The 19352-nt window shown below is 41.8% G+C and overlaps 1 protein-coding gene across 3 annotated transcripts in view; it reads right to left on the minus strand.

The window, feature by feature from the left end:
* LOC136686025 (rap guanine nucleotide exchange factor-like 1) overlaps positions 1 to 19352 on the minus strand; it is a 56333-nt gene that overhangs the window by 2205 nt on the left and 34776 nt on the right. For all 3 annotated transcript variants that reach the window (XM_066659498.1, XM_066659499.1, XM_066659497.1), the window contains 12 exons: positions 14040 to 14190; positions 13572 to 13669; positions 12715 to 12827; positions 11838 to 12005; positions 11368 to 11465; positions 9740 to 9862; positions 9249 to 9427; positions 8694 to 8784; positions 7912 to 7962; positions 7726 to 7813; positions 3096 to 3160; positions 2708 to 2762 (listed from right to left, as the gene is read on the minus strand). In XM_066659498.1, the coding sequence (XP_066515595.1) occupies positions 2708 to 2762; positions 3096 to 3160; positions 7726 to 7813; positions 7912 to 7962; positions 8694 to 8784; positions 9249 to 9427; positions 9740 to 9862; positions 11368 to 11465; positions 11838 to 12005; positions 12715 to 12827; positions 13572 to 13669; positions 14040 to 14190 (1280 nt within the window). The remainder of the gene's footprint in view (positions 1 to 2707; positions 2763 to 3095; positions 3161 to 7725; positions 7814 to 7911; positions 7963 to 8693; positions 8785 to 9248; positions 9428 to 9739; positions 9863 to 11367; positions 11466 to 11837; positions 12006 to 12714; positions 12828 to 13571; positions 13670 to 14039; positions 14191 to 19352) is intronic.

Here is a 19352-nt window from a genome sequence, read left to right on the forward strand (position 1 = left end):
TTTTTTACTAATTTGAAACCTGTGACATTAGAATTCATTCATTCATTAATTATCTAACTGTCAGAGTGGGTTCAGAGCCCACCCAGAACCACTGGGCATCAAGGCAGGGCCACACCCGGGACAGGGCACCAGTGCATTGCAGGATTCATAAATTATATTCATTCATTCATTATCTGTAACCCTTATCCAGTTCAGGGTCGCGGTGGGTCCAGAGTCTACCTGGAATCATTGGGTGCAATACGGGAATTCACCCTGGAGGGGGCGCCAGTACTTCACACAGCAACACATTAATTATATGTTTATCCTAAATAAGGCTTTTGTTGTTTTTAATTTTAAAACATATCCAATATGCACTGCTAATATCATCTGGAATGTTATTCCTCTGATCCAGCAAATGAGCTAAAGATTTGGAAGTACTCCTCACATGAAATGAAAGACTTATGACCACCAGTAGGTGGTGCTATACTTCACTGCTCGGTCTCATCACATGGTGGAGCTATTGAAATCTCTGTCGCTCACACACACACACACGTCCAACTGACTGTAAGAGCTCAGTCCCCTTTTCTAAGACAGAGAATGGGCTGTGGTGGAGAGGAGTGATGTAGAGAGCTATGAATAGCTACACATTGTCTTCTTTCATCCTCTGAAAAAAATACCTCTGCAAATCCAAATCTGCTTCAGTCCCAGTCTACGATGCACAGTCTCTCACATGAGATCTGGACTCACAAGCTACCACAGAAGTGATGTTTTTTCTTCCATTTAATTTGTACATTTATATGCTACATTCCGCAATTGAGCTCAGACGAGCATAAAATCTGTTCCCTACTTCACTGGTGGTCAGCAAGTGCCTATTGTAGAGGTGATTACAGAGCTATTACCTCCCACATCTAAGTCACATTTGAAAGTTCAAACCCATTGAGGGTGAGAACAGCTCATATGTGTCAAAGCGGTCTGAAATGTCAATGGCTAAAACCGGGGGCTTTTGACCAATCTAACGGATGCTCTGTGACTTCCTCGCATCAATAATGTGTCATCGGCTGATGTTTGAAGTGGGCTTGGATGGTGATTGATTCCAATCCCACAGAATGCCCACTTACATGCAGTCATGTATATTATAAATAAAGACTGGAGTAATGCTTATTTCACTTGTAAATGTCTAAGACACTTAAGGGTTGCGGGGCGGCACGGTAGTGCAGCAGGTAGTGTCGCAGTCACACAGCTCCAGGGGCCTGGAGATTCGATTCGAATCGATTCGGTTCGATTCCCGCTCCGGGTGACTGTCTGTGAGGAGTGTGGTGTGTTCTCCCTGTGTCTGCGTGGGTTTCCTCCGGGTGACTGTCTGTGAGGAGTGTGGTGTGTTCTCCCTGTGTCTGCGTGGGTTTCCTCCGGGTGACTGTCTGTGAGGAGTGTGGTGTGTTCTCCCTGTGTCTGCGTGGGTTTCCTCCGGGTGACTGTCTGTGAGGAGTTGGTGTGTTCTCCCTGTGTCTGTGTGGGTTTCCCCCGGGTGCTCCAAAAAACACACGTTGGTAGGTTGATTGGCGACTCAAAAGTGACCGTGTGTGTTGCCCTGTGAAGGACTGGTACCCCCTCCAGGGTGTATTCCTGCCTTGCACCCAGTGATTCCAGGTAGGCTCTGGACCCACCATGACCCTGAACTGGATAAGGGTTACAGATAATGGATGGATGGATGGACTTAAGGGTCACCTCACAGTCTTTTTTCCAAAACAGTAGAATAACTGCACATTGAGGTTTAAAACCAGAAAAAGCCCACTATTTTTGTAATAAGTTTTATTACATTTATAGACTTCAGTGTCTGAATTACTGTGTTTCCTTCCTGTGAATTACTGACCAAACAAACCTGAATAGACTGCAGTTTACAGATCTAAATCAACTGTAGGCTGAAAGTAGCCACCTTAGATATCAACTGTCTGGACCAGAAAAGCTCTTCTGGACTGGATTACGTAGCATTTATTCAAATCACCTGAACTAGCGGCTGTCCCGACGAGCCTTGTGTTTCAACACATGCTTTAAGACAGATATCTACAGCCTCAGAATCATGAGAGGACCTCCATGGACATATTATCAAAGGATTCATGGGCACAGACAACCGGTTCTAACATTTCTGCCAGTGGTGATGCCACGGTTGCCATGGTGCCACTGATGTTGTTTTTTGATTGGTGTGATTTCAAACAGTGACATGGGAGAAGGAAATAAAGGTATTAGAAGCCACAGCGCTGCTTCAGATGCAAATTGCCCTTTCAGATGTATTTGAGAAAAGCTTCCTGTTACTAACGTGTATTATTAAGGCCTCTCTTCTGCAAGTCTGCAATGAGTAACTGAAAATATGGCAGCAGATGAGTGATAGCTGTGATAGCTCACATTTACACAGGCTTGCTAATGTATTAACTACGAATATGGTATGTGTGTGTGTTTGTGTGCGTCTGTGTTTTGAAGCGCTGCCTTAAGTTTTTCTGGCCCTGAGGGTTGTGCTGTTCAAAACAGATGGGATGTGGCAGGGTGGAGCAGAGCTCCTTCAAAATTAATCCATTCAGACAGGTGTGTGTATAAATGTGTGTGTGTGTGTGTACAGGTGTGTAGTACATATTTTGGTGGGTGCGGTAACTTTTTGAAGTAATTCTTTCTGACAGGTTTGTATCTGTTTCTGCTGTGTGTGTGTGTGTGTGTGTGTGTGTGTGTGTCATCCTACCTAGTGGAGTACTCCTGTACCGCCTGATGCTCCGCACCATCTCTGCCACTTTGTGCTTAGAAAAATAAAAATAGAAAAACAGTCAGGACACTGGATACTCTCGTGAAAGTATGATGTGTTCATGTTTGACACATTGCGCTGGTTTTGAGAAATCATGAGCAATCAGCATTAAAGAGAAGGGAAATGGGTTTGACAAGATTTGCCAAGATATAAGATATAAAATCTACATTTTTAAAGTGCAATGTCAAAACTGAGCCAAGAAGATTGGAGTCAAATTCAGATGAAGATTTAATTATCCATTTACACGACCACGTCATGTTTAAATATACTATTATAATATACTAATGTGTGTGTGTGTGTGTGCGCGCAAACTGGACTTGGCACTCACCATCTTCTCAAAATTAACCAGCTCCCCATGGAAGGTCTTACAACTCTCGTGAAGGAAGGTCAGGTCTACAGAGAGAAAAGAGGGATTACAGATAAAGGAATGGTTATGTAATAACATGTCAGCACTTGCTTAGCAGGGTGCCTGCTCCCCTGCAGAGCATAAGTATGGCACTCACACACCAGATGAAAATAAAAAAGGGAGGGGGGGCGAGGACACAGGGCAAGTTTGATGGCTGCAGGGAGACTCAGCAAGTCGCTGTGTCTCTTCAGCATGAATATGTTATTCCGCTGCAGAAGTGAAAAGAGGAAGGAGCGACAGAACACGTCAAGACCAGGCACTGCGTGCCATCATCCGGAAGACTCTGAATACAGGTGCTTCATTAGAGAGAGAGAGAGAGAGAGAGAGAGAGGGGGGGGGGAGAGAGGGAGAGAAAGAGAGAGAGAGAGAGAGAGGGGAAAAGAGAGAGAGAGAGAGAGAGAGAAAGAGGGGAGAGAGCAAGAGAACAAGAGAAAGAGAAAGAAAGAGAGACAGAGAAAGAGAGAGAGCGAGAGAAAGAGAGCAAGAGAACAAGAGAAAGAGAAAGAAAGAGAGACAGAGAAAGAGAGAGAGAGCGAGAGAAAGAAAGAGAGAAAGAAAGAGAGAAATAGAGAGAGAGAGTGACCAAAAGGTTGTCCAAGCTATATTTGATCTCATGACCCTGCAAGGCCAGAGGCAGTAAACAAGTTTAAAAATGCAACAGTGAGTCACAAAAACAACGCCAGCACGTTCCCAAAAGACAAAAATATCTGGAACAGCCACCAATAGTTATTCAGCAGTGTATGAGGCTGACTGCACAAGAGTTCAGAAAGTTTTCAAAGGAAAACTGACGGTGCACAGTTTCACAGAGACCTGCACCGCTCCTGAGTGTATAACACATAGTATAAATGTAGAGTGAGTTTACGAGTACCTAAATTGTACACATAGTTCCTCAAATTAAATACTCCAACCCAATCACAGTGAAACCCAATACAGTCATCAGGACCCATCTTGGACTGGGTAGCCTTGATGCCACCAAGTTGATCCAGAACTTGAGCTTTTTCAATAAAATGAACACAAACACATTTCCCCGCAGCTTTCTCTTGCTGCTCATTGCCTTCTGTTATGTAACAAGGAATAAGGAAGGCTGCTGTACACCAACACCATTTTTCTCCATCTGCACTCCCTCACACTCCTTCAGATCAATCTGTTACATTACAGCCATCCCCCTGAGAAACACCTTCAATCTCAACATGGCTTTAGGGGCTGAATGCGCTGGAAGGCAGTGTCTTTATAGAGATGAGTGACATAAATGTTTTGCTTACTCTTATTGGTTCTGTGGCAGATCTGACATCACTTAAGTCAGATTTATTCCCATTCAAAAAGAAGAACACAGAAGAAAAGTTCTTAAAAATATATAATACTATAATATAATATGAATGTGAAAGGTGCCACGGTGGCGCAGCAGGTTAGTGTCGCAGTCACACAGCTCCAGGGACCTGGAGGTTGTGGGTTCGAACCCTGCTCCGGGTGACTTTCTGTGAGGAGTGTGGTGTGTTCTCCCTGTGTCTACGTGGGTTTCCTCCGGGTGACTGTCTGTGAGGAGTGTGGTGTGTTCTCCCTGTGTCTACGTGGGTTTCCTCCGGGTGCTCTGGTTTCCTCCAACAGTTCAAAAACACACGTTGGTAGGTTCATTGGTGACTCAAATGTGTCTGTAGGTGTGAGTGTGTGAGAGAGTGTGTGTTGCCCTGTGAAGGACTGGCGCCCCCTCCAGGGTGTGTTCCTGCCTTGCGCCCAATGATTCCAAGTAGACTCTGGACCCACCACGACCCCGAACTGGATAAGGGTTACAGATAATGAATGAATGAATAAATGAATATGAAAAACAGCAAAAGCCAGCATCGTTCTCTGTGCCACTTTAAAGCATTCAGATAATTGTTAAAGAATTAATTGTATTGTATTAATTGTAAAGAATTATAATTTTTTAATTATATTAAAAAAAAAAAAAAAAAATTTGCATAGCAAATGTTGCAGCAGTCTCCATATTAAACCCAGTATAATGTCAGAGTCAGACACAGTGCTGTTGTCAGCGCTGAAAAGCTCTGATTAAAGTTTGATGCTAGAACTGTACTGACAGCCTTCTGGAGAAGAGTCAGAAGGAGCTGAGGGGGAGGTGAACCAAGGCAGAGAGAGAATGTAAATGGAAAACATTAAAACCAATCTTGTCACATCCTAAAAAGTAGAAAGAAAGAAAAAAGAAAGCGATATGGTTTGATTGATGTAAAAAATGGAAGTGCGGTGGTGTGAAGGTCGGTATAAAAGAGGAACATAAAGCAGAGAAGATTTGGCATAAAATTCAAGGAATGGAAACAAGGCACCAAAAAAGGGTGATGTATAAATGTCATCTGTCAATATGGTATTGCACACAGGGTGTGCCTATCAAATCATAGTGTAAAAAGTAAACACAGCCAACAGAAAGGTTTGTGTGTGTGTGTGTGTGTGTGTGTGTGTGTGTGTGTGTGAGAGAGAAACTAAGTGGCTAGTCATGTTACAGTGGAATGTGTGGCGTTATATTTCTCATTTATTTGTTAGTGTTGTAGATTTTGTTTGACAGTGTTGGCGTTAGTATCATCAGTACTGTAAGTAAAACCGTTTCTCTACAAAGCAAAATTTCACAACTCATACAGCGGAATTTCCCACTTAACCGAGAAAAGGTTTGACAAGTAACAGAATTGTTTATGGTTTGAAAGTCAGAAAGTTGTAATTAGTAGTTTTAACATTTTATTAACTATATTATTTTCATTCATTCATTCATTATCTGTAAGCGCAGGTTAGTTCAGTGTCGTGGTGGGTCCAGAGCCTACCTGGAATCATTGGGCGCAAGGCGGAAATACACCCTGGAGGGGACAACAGTCCTTCACAGGACAACACGCACACACACATTCACTCACACACTCACACCTACGGACACATTTGAGTCACCAATCCACCTACCAACGTGTGTTTTTGAACTGTGGGAGGAAACCCATGCAGACACAGGGAGAACACACCACACTCCTCACAGTCAGTCACCCGGAGGAAACCCACACAGACACAGGGAGAACACACCACACTCCTCACAGTCAGTCACCCGGAGGAAACCCATACAGACACAGGCAGAACACACCACACTCCTCACAGTCAGTCACCCAGAGGAAACCCACACAGACACAGGGAGAACACACCACACTCCTCACAGACAGTCACCCGGAGGAAACCCACGCAGACACAGGCAGAACACACCACACTCCTCACAGTCAGTCACCCGGAGGAAACCCACACAGACACAGGGAGAACACACCACACTCCTCAAAGTCAGTCACCCGGAGGAAACCCACACAGACACAGGCAGAACACACCACACTCCTCACAGTCAGTCACCCAGAGGAAACCCACACAGACACAGGGAGAACACACCACACTCCTCACAGACAGTCACCCGGAGCGGGAATCGAACCCACAACCTCCAGGTCCCTGGAGCTGTGTGATTGCAACAATAACCTGCTGCGCCACAGTGCTCATTCATTCATTCATTATCTGTAACCCTTATCCAGTTCAGAGTCGCAGTGGGTCCAGAGCCTACCTGGAATCATTGGGCGCAAGGTGGGAATACACCCTGGAGGGGGCCCCAGTCCTTCACAGGGCGACACACACACACACACATTCACTCACACCTACGGACACTTTTGAGTCGCCAATCCACCTACCAACGTGTTTTTGGACTGTGGGAGGAAACCGGAGCACCCGGAGGACACCCATGCAGACACAGGGAAAACACACCAACTCCTCACAGACAGTCACCCAGAATAGGAATCGAACCCACAACCTCCAGGTCCCTGGAGCTGTGTGACTGCGACACTACCTGCTGCGCCACTGTGGCGCCCTTGGCCTATATTATTTTAATTATTATATTTATTTTCTGAAACATTATGCTTTCTCAGCTTAGTAAAGCGAATGAAAATATATACGTATCATTTATCGTTGTAATTATGAAACACAACAATAAAAATCAAAACATCAAATATCTCTCTAAAAATTATAAGAAGACAAGATGTCCCCAGATTTTCATTAGTCAGTAGAAATGGCAGCCTGCATGTAGCATTGTGAACAGAAGGGACAGTGTGTGTGTGTGTGTGTGTGTGCTGCCGTAATAGAGGCCGCTATGAGAAGAAACGTGGGGGACAGAATGTTTGTTAGGCCAGCAGGGAGGGCATCCAGGCTCCTGCCTGTGCAGTGAGTGGAGAACAGAAGGGTGTTGATTAGCCTAGTGGGGCCTTTTAGCCTGCTTTATAATCAGGCAACAGCAGGACTGCCGCAGCAGGAGTGGGCATTATGGGAACACATCTGTACGGCAGCTGCACAGAGAATACTGCAGCAGGTTTAGAGTTGGCAGGCTATTGCATTTTGTGCACATTTACAGTTAATTTAATTGTGGTGCACAGTACATGCACAGTATGGACGTGTTACGCAATATGTGGCTAAAATTAAAAGATAAGTGTAAAGAAAAACAAAAAAGGGGGGTGGGGGGAGTTTTGCAAAAATGTACCTTCAGAAAAATAATGTTTTGAAGGCTCACCTTTCAGCAGCAGTGGAGTAAATGGGATAAGCGGGGCCCTCAGACTGGCTAACAGGTCCCTGTATGACTTGTGGTTCCTGGAGGGGTCCTGAGCCACAAACACACAAACACTCAAAGTTAGAAAAAGGCTGATTTCAAGTCAGTTTTGAGTGAATATTTTGATCTATGACGACCCAAAAAACTTACTGCAAGGCTCTCAAACTGCTGGAACTGTTTCCGAAACTTTCCTGGCAAGCCCTGAAAAAAAAAAAAAATTTTTAATTAAAAGAAAAAAAAGAAAAAGTGTAAAATGAAAAAAAAAAATTAAAAAAAGTGTATGTAGTGCGAGCTGTAGTTAGAGAGATGAAGGAAAATGTCAGTTGGCATTAAAATGGAAAGGTGGGTTTGGGAAGTGTTTCCTTTTGAAAGGTGCTGCTTAGTCAGTTCCGTCGCTATGACAACAGCTAATAGGCCTCTGCCAGGAATAACACTCAGCTCTTACCAAATGAAAAGAGGGAAAACAGTGTGTGTGTGTGTGTGTGTGTGCTCATGTGTCTATTCAAGCAAGTGAGACAAAATGAGTGTGAGAGACAGCTGGTGTGTGAGAGCAATAGAGAACAAGAGAGTGAGAGAACCATAGGCAGAGAGAGAGAGAGAGAGAGAGAGAGAGAGAGAGAGAGAGCGAGAGAGAAAGAGAGAGACAGAAGGCACCGTGAGAGCAATGAGAGCAAGAGTGTGACAGAACCAGAAAGAGAGGGAATGATCTATGAGAGCAAAAAAAAAAAAACAGTGAGAGAACCAGAGATAAGGAACTGTGAGAAACAGAGAGTGTAAGAAAACCAGGAAGAGATAAGGAACATTTAGAGCATGAGAGAGAAAGAAAGGGAGAACCGCAGAAAGAGAAAACTGAGAGAGCAATAAAGAGATGTAGATGTAGAAAGTGATAGAAATGGACAGCAACAAGAGGGGGAGAGAAAAACAGAACTGACCTCCCAGGTAAGGCGTAGGCGGCTAACTGCAGGATTGTCCAGTCCCAGAACGATGGCAAGAAAAGACAGCAGGTCCTGCTGCTGCTTACACCTACAACATATCCAGTACAATGAAGTTATCATATAACAAACACCTAATAATATTAACAGACCTCAACAGCATACCGATTATTAAGGAAAATATTGTTACTGAAATTGGAAGACTAATGAATTAATTGTGGATATATATATGTGGTTTTTATAACATCCAAGTTACACTCTAAATTCTTTACCAACACCAAAGTTAAAATTTCCCCCGTTTCCTTTTAAAATAAACTAATAAAGTCAGTTAAATCTGATGATATTTTCAAGTGAACACCATGGTGGCACCAAAAGTAGTTACAGCTAGTTCACTATAAAACAGGGTTATACTAATGATTTTAGCCCTGATCAGTTACTCCAAATTAGCCACTAAAACGTTGCTTTAATGTCTATCAACAGTCAAATTTGCTAAACAAACCCACCAATATGCAAATGCATGCACCTGTAAACACATATACACACACACACACTCACAGAGCTGCTATCTTGATGAACTTGCGCAACAGCTGCACTCTCTTTGGCAGTGACTGGCACTGCAGGATCTCGGTGGCGACCCAGTGCTGCACCTCACTGCATCGCTGCAATACCAGCTCCAGGTTGAGGGGGCGCCAGCGTGCTTGTTCCCCATGGAACACGTAACACACAAACTCCACCTGTTCAAACATCCAGCCAACAGCCGAGAACACAAAGATACAGTCAGCACATGTAGTGACTTTCCTTCTTTGTGGCTTGTGTTTTAGAGAAATCTAACAGTGAGAGCAACAATCAAATAGGCATTAATAAAAGTTACTAAGATTAAAAAAATTAAGAAAAAGTAGAAAGATAAAGAAAGAGAGATATAGACTAACAGAAGTCAAAAAAAGAGAAAAAAGTTGGTGGGGCTTTGAAAGAGGTCAAAATACTTAGCGGTAGGGAAAAGACTAATGATTAGTGTCCATTGATTTTATTTTTTTTTATTTTCTGACCTCATGCACACAGCTGAATAACTCCCAGTCGAAGACCACCAGTTGATTAGCTACTTCCTCTGCACTCATGTCATGAAGCTTGCTGTCTCCAGGTGACCAGTGGATTTCCTCAGGGAGGGGCATCTAATGGAAGCACATACAGAAATTGTTAGCAGCATAGCAATCACTCACTGACTGATGGATAATCAACGTGAACGTGTTGAGAGAACACCACAGCACATTTCAAGCCTTTTTTTTTTCCGAACAATAGCAGAGACAAACATAAATTAAGTATCAGATTCTTTACCACTAAGCTCCATTTGAACCTCCGTCCATTAAAGGGAACGTTTATGATTGTGGGAAACGGTTCTATCTGGTTTGTTTACATTCAGAAGCTCGACATCTTTTAAGGTGGAACGTAGCATTCTGTTTACTTTTATGCAGTTAGCAGTCTCCCGAATTTAGAGTGGGTTCCTACTCAAATCTAAACCACAAAAATAAGTGATTATTACCCACCTATAGAGCATTAATGAAGCATTATCATCATCTCTTTTAATGTGTTTCAAAGTTTGGAGCTGTCTTTGCCATTTCTCTTCCCTGGAGCAAGTCTAGCCATTTAGATTTTTTACTCGTTTAAAAACACTGGGGCTTCGTAAACACATTAGACCAGTTCCCAGCTTTAAAACAGACTGAAGAGTCAGCAAATGGTGAGGAAACTTCCTCTGAATTTTATTAAAAGCAGAGGTGGATAGAGTAGTTATAAATTATACACAAGTATTGTTACTTTAGAATAATATGACTCAAGCAAAAGTAAACAGTAGTCACCCAGTTTAAGTAAGAGTAAAAAGTACTAAGTGAAAAAACTACTCAAGCACGGAGTAACTTCTTTGTTTAATAATCAAATTAGAGAATATCTCTTAGAGTATCTCTTAAACAACTAAAACAATAATAAATTAAATCTTTAACATAGATTCCCTAAATTATATTCAGACACAGTAACTTAATAACACAACAATGGGCTCAGTAGGTAGAGGTTACACAGAATAAGAACAAGAAGAAAAATGCAGTCCGTACATAAGTTTACATAACCACTAAACTGTGTGTGTGCTGTGTGTGTGTCTAGTTCTGTGTATTTACATGTTCATTAACAAAACAGTGGGCTCAATAGGCAGAGATTACAAAGAACAACAAGAACAAGGCAGTCTGCACATAAACCATAATCTCTGTGTGTGTGTGTGTGTGTGTGTGTGTGTTTGCATGTTCACTCCGTGAAGTAACTATTCAGCTTTAACAGCAGTGGGCTCTCAAGCTCTGTTTGATTTGTGAAATGGAGTCAATCGTCGCTAGTGGCTACATTTGATTGGTGAGACGCTGTTGGAAGTCTCGACAAAACAAATCAAACCAAAGAGATTGCGCATTGAACAGATCGATAAAGATAAGTAGCGATAAACAGCGAGCAGAATGTAGCTCAATGTAAAAGAGTAAAAGCAGCCTTAGTTTATTAGCTACATTAGCACGTGGTCTGAGTTTAACATCTGCATTTTACCAACAGACCAAAATAATGGGAGCAAATTTATTTTGTTGTTGTTGTTGTTGTTAGGGCTGTGCTACATTCCCCTGAGCATGTCCATCACCCATAGTGTACTCACCAGGCTCTCTAGCTCTGCAGGCTCACAGGCAAACAGGTGGGTGTTTACGCCCAGGGTGGTGAAGACGGCCTCATCGCTGGGACGGAACACGGCCTTCTCTGCGTCCAAACACAAATTGCACTGATATGTTAGTGTGACATTCAACTACGCATACCTAAACACCCCCATGTCTCCTGTCTATGCTCCACTGCCTGCAATTTATTTCATTTATACATAAATATTCTATGCTAAAAATAACACTACAGGGATCCTAAGACATTACTCCTGAAGACGTATAAAGTATAAAGAAGACCCTTAAATATTTCCATGTTGCTCAATTTTTAATGTTAAGACTGACTAGCTGCAGATGACTCTGAAATGAATATGCAAGTTATGTATTCATGAGACTGAGCTCACATATTGGCTCTGGCTAATTCACAGGAATATGGTGTATTTGTTGAAGTTTATGCATGTGTATCTGTCTGAATCACCTCCAGAAGACGTGACCGCCACCAATATGAGGTTAGCAGGCTGGGTGGGTTGATCCTCGCTGTACTGCAACTTCTCCCGCACCAGAGCCAGAATCTCTCCCACGCGGCAAGATAAACGGCTGCGGATGGTCACATATGAGTGATCTGGTGTGTACACCCTGCAGAAGACTAGAAGGGATGCATTTACATTAAACCTTAGAAATCCCTATTATAAGCAATTACAAGAAAGGCAGGTTGCAATTTAATATTGAGGATTTCTAAAGGGGAACAAATAAAGAATCTGTCAAAGATGTGATTTTAGATTTTTACTTGATACTATATTACATAAAAAAGAATTATATTACATTACAATTACATTTAAACCCTTGATATATAAATGACTACTCTTTGAAATATACTGCACTGGGTCAGCGAGGGCACTGAGGTCACAACCTATTTCCTATTTTGGAATTAACTATTGATTAAAGTCTGAAAAAGATCGTGGCTTGATTCATTGCTCCCATAACGTCCGATTGATTCATTAGGAAGGAGGAATAACAATTTGTGCAAACCCACATGACCTCACTTCTGTAATATATCACTGATAAGATTTAACCATAATATAATAACCAGAGATTAACTTCCCATTCATGATTTAGAATAAATTAGGAATATAAAATATTGCAAAGTTTCTTTCTTGGTACAAAATATAAATGTAGCTTGAACAGTGATTTGAATGACTGTTGTTAAATCACACACAAAATGGCTATGAGTGCTAATTTGTGGTAAAACAATATTTACACTGATTTGTACCCATCAACCTTTCTGATATTCATGTTAGATATCTCAGTATGGATCAGTATAGCCTTAGATGCTTCCAAATGGGGTCAGAACTTACTCTCGTCTGAGCCACGAAAGGCCTCACGAGGCTGCAGGCAGGCATCAATGCGTCTGAAATGGCGAAAGAGTGGACGCACCTGCTTCTTCCTACTCTCCTTGTCCTCCTCCGCACTGTAGACAGAGAAGAGGGAAGCAGCCGGGCAGTTAGGCAGAGGCTGCACAATATGTGAGCGCACACACACAAATGGTTTACACTGCAGAGTCATGAAGACGAAGCATAGAAAAGAAAGACCCAAAAAGAAAATGAATCGGAACCATACCCTTAAGATTTTAAAGCACCTAACAAGCATTGAACATGTTGTAGCTCCTCAGTACTCAGAAAATCTTAACATCTCATATTGTTTGACTGGTTTTAACACATTTTAAAACGACTTACAAAATGACTTGCATCAGGCGTTTATGAATCTGAACTCCAGTTAAAGAAATAAAGGATTTAGAGGCTTCATTAGATGGCAGAGGAGATTTAACGACTCATTACAAGCAAAATCACATAAGGAAAGCATCAGTTGCCGGATGCCAAAATTTCCCCAATTAACCACTTCACAGAGCCATGGTTTGCACTTCATAATGAGTTACAATATGTCCTGTTATTAGATTTATAGCTTGCTACCATTTTGCACTGAAAGGACCTAGGGACACATGAGGGAGTGTTCTCTTTGTAATTCTCTTTAGATCCAACCTCTTCAGGGCCTGAGGAAAGCTCATAAAGTTGGATTCAGAGGTTAACAAGCTAAATTTGGTTTTTGGGTTTTAATGAAATCCATACTGTGGTATGTTCCCTAGGTGTAATAATATAAAGTCTGTCTTTCATCTAACTATCAGAGGTGGATCACGTTCTCCTTTTAGGGAACTCACGGGTTATGAAGGATCTCGGTCCAGCGTTGGAGCTTCAGGACGTCCTCCACTAGCTCAGGGAAGCGGCTGAGCTCTTGTACAGCGCAAAGGTACAGGTCCTGTGATATGAGTAAACATAATTAGGAAAACAAATCACTCATATTGCTTCAGTTTGGACAAAGATTTTCTCATTTAGTGACAAATATTCTGACTTCATAATGGTGGCAACATTCTTTTGTCTGATTTTATATATAACAATGTCATTCAGCAACTGTCTAGTAATATCTAAGTCTATGATTAATGGGTCCTCATAACCTGGACACAGAAGAATCTGTATGTTTGCTGGAGCAGAGGTGGATTTGGAAATGCTCTGTAATGCAATTCCTACCTAATACACGTTCAGCTGAATCAGTCCGTTACAAAGGCACCCTGATAGACTCCTGTTAGGATCAACATCTGATAGATATGTGGGTGCATGTGTGTGTATACCTTTGGAAAGCTGTTGGACCTGTCCCCCTCCTCCTGAAGCAGTTCTCTGTACGTGTCCAGGTAGCGGAAGGCCACGCTCAGCACTGCCTGCTTCCTCTCCACTCCGTCCCAGCTGTGCCAACCCTCTCCCTGCCTGCCCTCTGACCCAAACCTGAGTACACTGTTAAGGAACACAAGTCTCATACCTACACTGTGACAAGTGCTTTACTAATATAAACATGTCCTGTAGTCAACATTTGGATTTTATGCCAAATACACCACATCTACCATGTTATATTAATGATTACTCACATTTCCTCAGAAATTCTATTAAAAAAAATAAATGAACCATTCACACCAGCACACGTCTTCAACCTTCACACCAAAGAAGGAGCCAAACCTACTAGCACAACGTAAATAAATATACACAAATGATATAATGTAAATATTAACTGAATGTGTACTGACAAGGGGTAAAGCAGAAAGAGTCAAGACCAAAACAGTCAAATTTTTGCTCACAACATATCCACTATATGTAGAAAAATTAATTATTTTACTGTATTTACTGTAATTATATACATAGTTTTAGGCATAGAAACTCATTAGCAGCACGTTTCTGATCACCTAACAGACACCAGGATGGAAAAACACCAACTGTAACATGTGTCCAGCAAGTCTGCATAATTACAACCCTTAAGAAGTGGTGAAGCCAAAGGAACACACCCAGCATGTCTAGACACACTCTGTGCCTCCTCTCAGTTTGTTATTAACTGAGCTTTTCTCTATAGAACTGTGCAGCACTCATTGTACAACAGATGCCACAGGTGTATAAAATCAAGCACTTAGCCATCCAGTAAGTGTTTACAAACAGTTATATAAGAATTTGTTGTTCTAAAGAGCTCAATGAATTTGCCACCATTGCAAAAAATCAGTTCGTGAAATTTCTTCCCTCATATATATTCCACAATCATCTATGAGTGGACTGACTGAAAAGTGGTAGATTTTAGGAACCACAGTAACTCGGCCACAGTGACAGACTATGAACATTAGGGTGGTGTTTAAAAAAAAGTTACTAACGCTGTGCTGACACTTTTACTGCAGAGATCCAAGCTTCCTCTGGCATTAACTTCAGCACCAAAACTGTGCCAGGAGCTACATAACATGGGTTCCCATTGCTGAGCGGTAGCACACACTCCCACTGGACACTGGAGCACTGTAAATGTCTTCTGTGTAGTAAAAAGTCATGCTTATCTATCTGTCAGTCTGATGGACAAGTCTGGGTTTGGCAAATGCCAGGAGAATGTTACTTCCTTGACTGCCTTGTGCCAACTGAAAAACTCCTGTACAACATTAACCAAAGTTAGCAACAGTTTCCCAGACGCACTAGCACTGCACGTAATGTGCACTCCCCAATGCCCCTCAAAATCAGAGGAGGTGAAATCAGGACAGGGAAGTGAGACTGGGTATCACACAGAGTTCCTGAAGACTAAAGTAAGCTAACTATGGGCTAATGTAACTGATGCTGAAACTCTTGTAAACGCATGCCATTAAGTGTGGCTGAAGAAATGTGCTGGTTTGGTCATTTAATTTTTAGCGACAAACAAGACATCTCATGCAAAAAAAATAAAAAATAAAAAATGCATTCCAAGAAGAATTACAAACTCACTGCTCCTTAAACGGTGCAGGAGTGCTGCACTGTTGTTCCTGTTTAAACGGTAGTGTAATTATATTCAAGTGCTTTTATCCCCCACCTTGAATGGTTTACAGTCAAATGCATTTTTCTTTGCGCTCTAGAAGCTATATGAAGTAAACATGCCACTTAAAAAGGGACCTCAATTTTGTATTTGTATTTCCACAAACAACAAATTCTAGGTTTATGATAAAACCTAATACAAATGATAACTATATTCATATATCATGATGACTTTTACAGATTTACATAAGGCAAACAGGATAAAAAGACTGAAATGTTTATTCTTTATTTAGGTTCATTACATTTATGTACTAACATTTGAAGTTAGTACATATGCTGCTTATGTTGTGTTGTTCAATATAAAATTGGTGAATTGATTTCAGTTTGGGCGGCACGGTGGTGCAGCAGGTAGGTGTCGCAGTCACACAGCTCCAGGGACCTGGAGGTTGTGGGTTCGATTCCCGCACCGGGTGACTGTCTGTGAGGAATTGGTGTGTTCTCTCTGTGTCTGCGTGTGTTTCCTCCGGGTGACTGTCTGTGAGGAGTTGGTGTGTTCTCTCTGTGTCTGCGTGGGTTTCCTCCGGGTGACTGTCTGTGTGGTGTGTTCTCCCTGTGAACGAGTGGGGTTTCCTCCGGGTGACTGTGAGGAGTGTGGTGTTTCCTCCCACAGTCCAAAAACTGTGGATTGTAATAATATTGTTCCATATATCTCAAAGAAACACAAAATATTTATGTAGAAATTACTGAAAAATATGTAAATGTAAAGATAGATAGATAGATAGATAGATAGATAGATAGATAGATAGATAGATAGATAGATAGATAGATAGATAGATAGATAGATAGATAGATAGATAGATAGATAGATAGATAGATAGATAGATAGATAGATAGATAGATAGATAGATAGATAGATAGAGTTGTTCATGCAGGAAGGAAGCTAAATTCTGGCTGGTCTGAAATGTATTCGCCTTGCTTCTCTCAGTGCTTCTCCTCTGATCTATTTAAAGAGTCCCTTCCTAACACCCCATCCACATTTGAAAGCACTATTCCTGTTCAAAATGGCCAGGCAGTGCACATGCATGAGCTGCCTTTGATGACATTCCACATCTAGTAACACTATATTTATGGCCTCTGTAACTTCTGTGCTAGAGTACAAACATGAACCTGAGCCAGTGGGCAGTTGCTGTGCTGCACTAGTGTTAATGTTAACTCCTGCCAACCCCCCTGGCCTCCATGGTAGGCTGTGGCAGGCCAGCTCTATGTCAGCCTTGGGCTTTGATCTCTCAGTCACTGACTGTAAAAGTGTGTAAGTGTGTGTGTGTTGAGCTGAAAGAGCCATCAGAGCTAAGTAAAAAGAAGGTACTTATATATATATATATATATATATATAATCCAATCAGTGGTGGCTGGAGGAAAGTGGGCCAAGGGGTTTTCCCTTTGTCTTTGGCCACAGCAGGAAGCAGACATGTTCTCACAACAAAAGATCTGATTAGTGCTGGATTATGGCCAGCAGTCGCTGACCTGGAGAGAGGCGTGGCTGAGGTGAGATAAGGGAGGGAAAAGGAATGCATTGAATGCTGTTTACTCATCGTGTATTTGCCTGTTGTTGTTGTTTTTTGGGACTGAACATAGCTCCACACCCAAGTTCAGACAGATCAGTAGAATATTTCATTCCTTTCCGCACCGTTCAGTTCTCACTACAGAACCGTGATCATTGATGTAGCCTGAATATTTTACAAACAGCAAGTTTGTGCTGGATGTCTTCTTTGTGTTGTGTAGACAAGTCTTTCTGGCCAATCGATGCTATGTAATGTTTACATGTCAAGTTAAGGCAAGCAGAAATTTAATAAGTGCCCAGTTCCAAGTACCAAATTTGCAAAGTGGAAAAGCAAAAGAGCAGATAAGAGGTGAATGGAATAGAGTAGGTCCATGCAGTGGAAAAGCGCCATAACATAATGTGGTTACCATGGTGATCCCCCTCACTGACGTGGTCTTCTTGGCGTCATGGATATATTCTATCACTGTATGAAATAAGACTCTCTCTCTCTATTAGTTAAACACTACCTAATGAGGAAACCAATTTATATTTGATTTTATATTAATATTTACATTAAGATAATTCTGGCTTAACATTTTTTAAATATTTTCGCTAGCTGTCTGGGATGTCTGTGTGCTGAAAAATATTCTGGGGTTCGTACTTAATCCTGATTCTTTAAATAAGAAAAAATAAATAAATTTGCTCTGACCAAGGTACACAACACTATTGCAGCCAATGAGCAACCGGGGGTGTTCCTTGGAACCGCAAGCCCAGTGTGATGTGGGGCACTGATGGAAGTATATATTAACTGTCATTCTTTTTTAATTTATAATTATTTAACAGCCACCTACAGATTTTTACACCTCGTTTCTAAAGTCATGCCTGCACCAGAATCGTCACCCACACACATACACACACTTAGGGCCCTGGAAAAAAAAAAAAGATGGGGCACGGACATGCCACATTAGGGGCAGTGAGGCATGCAGGCCTCCCTAGGCATGGCTTTGTGCTCTGAGAGCAGACGAGCCCCCAGACACTCTGAGGCTTCACTGCCGAGACTCCTCACACTGAGAATGTAGGTCATGTAGAGAGAGCAGGGCACTGAGTACATTACTGAGGGGTGTCTTCTTTTCATACACATGAAAAGACAACAAAAGTTAACCCTCACAGGTCCCCCATGGCTTAAATGCCTGGAAATTTCTCCCCCTCCCCTCGATGTCAAGGCTGTGTTTGACTGAAATTTAGTAAACTGTTGTGTATAGTCATGTTAGGAGAAAATCCATCAAAATCAAAACAGATGGAAAATGCCAGTATAGAACACTGAATCAAGCCTGTCAATACAGAACTTAAATCTGTTGACAATGTGTTGAAAATCACCAATATATTTAACTTATTTCTACAGACAATCAAGACGGATGATTTATTGAAGTGCAGCTTAAAATTCTCTAATATAAAGGAAGCAATTATTATGTTTAATTTAATAGATTTATGTTATAAACTAGGATGGTACGGTAGTGCAGCAGGTTAGTGTCGCAGTCACACAGCTCCAGGGACCTAGAGGTTGTGGGTTCGATTCCCGCTTCGGGTGACCGTCTGTGAGGAGTTGGTGTGTTCTCTCTGTGGGTTTCCTCCGGGTGCTCCGGTTTCCTCCCACAGTCCAAAAACACACGTTGGTAGGTGGATTGGCGACTCAAAAGTGTCCGTAGGAGTGTGTGTGTTGCCCTGTGAAGGACTGGCGCCCCCTCCAGGGTGTATTCCCGCCTTGCGCCCAATGATTCCAGATAGGCTCTGGACCCACCACCACTCTGAACTGGATAAGCGGCTACAGATAATGAATAAAAGTTTCTTCACACTCACACATTTCTCAAACAAAAATGATTCTTCTATGGCATTGCTCAAAATAAACTTGTATTTTTAAGAGTGCATGTTTGTTTGTATCTTTATATTTATTATGTATTATGCTAAAAAAAACACTAGACACTAGGAAGGGTTAACTAAACACATCCAACAACAGGGTTTTGTGTTCTGAATTTAGGGAACTGTGATATACACCCACCCTGTATACAAACACAAAGGAATGATATTTAAAACCCAGTTAGTC

This window comes from Hoplias malabaricus, unplaced genomic scaffold (assembly GCF_029633855.1).
Source record: "Hoplias malabaricus isolate fHopMal1 unplaced genomic scaffold, fHopMal1.hap1 H_2, whole genome shotgun sequence".
NCBI classification, from domain to species: Eukaryota; Metazoa; Chordata; class Actinopteri; order Characiformes; family Erythrinidae; genus Hoplias; species Hoplias malabaricus.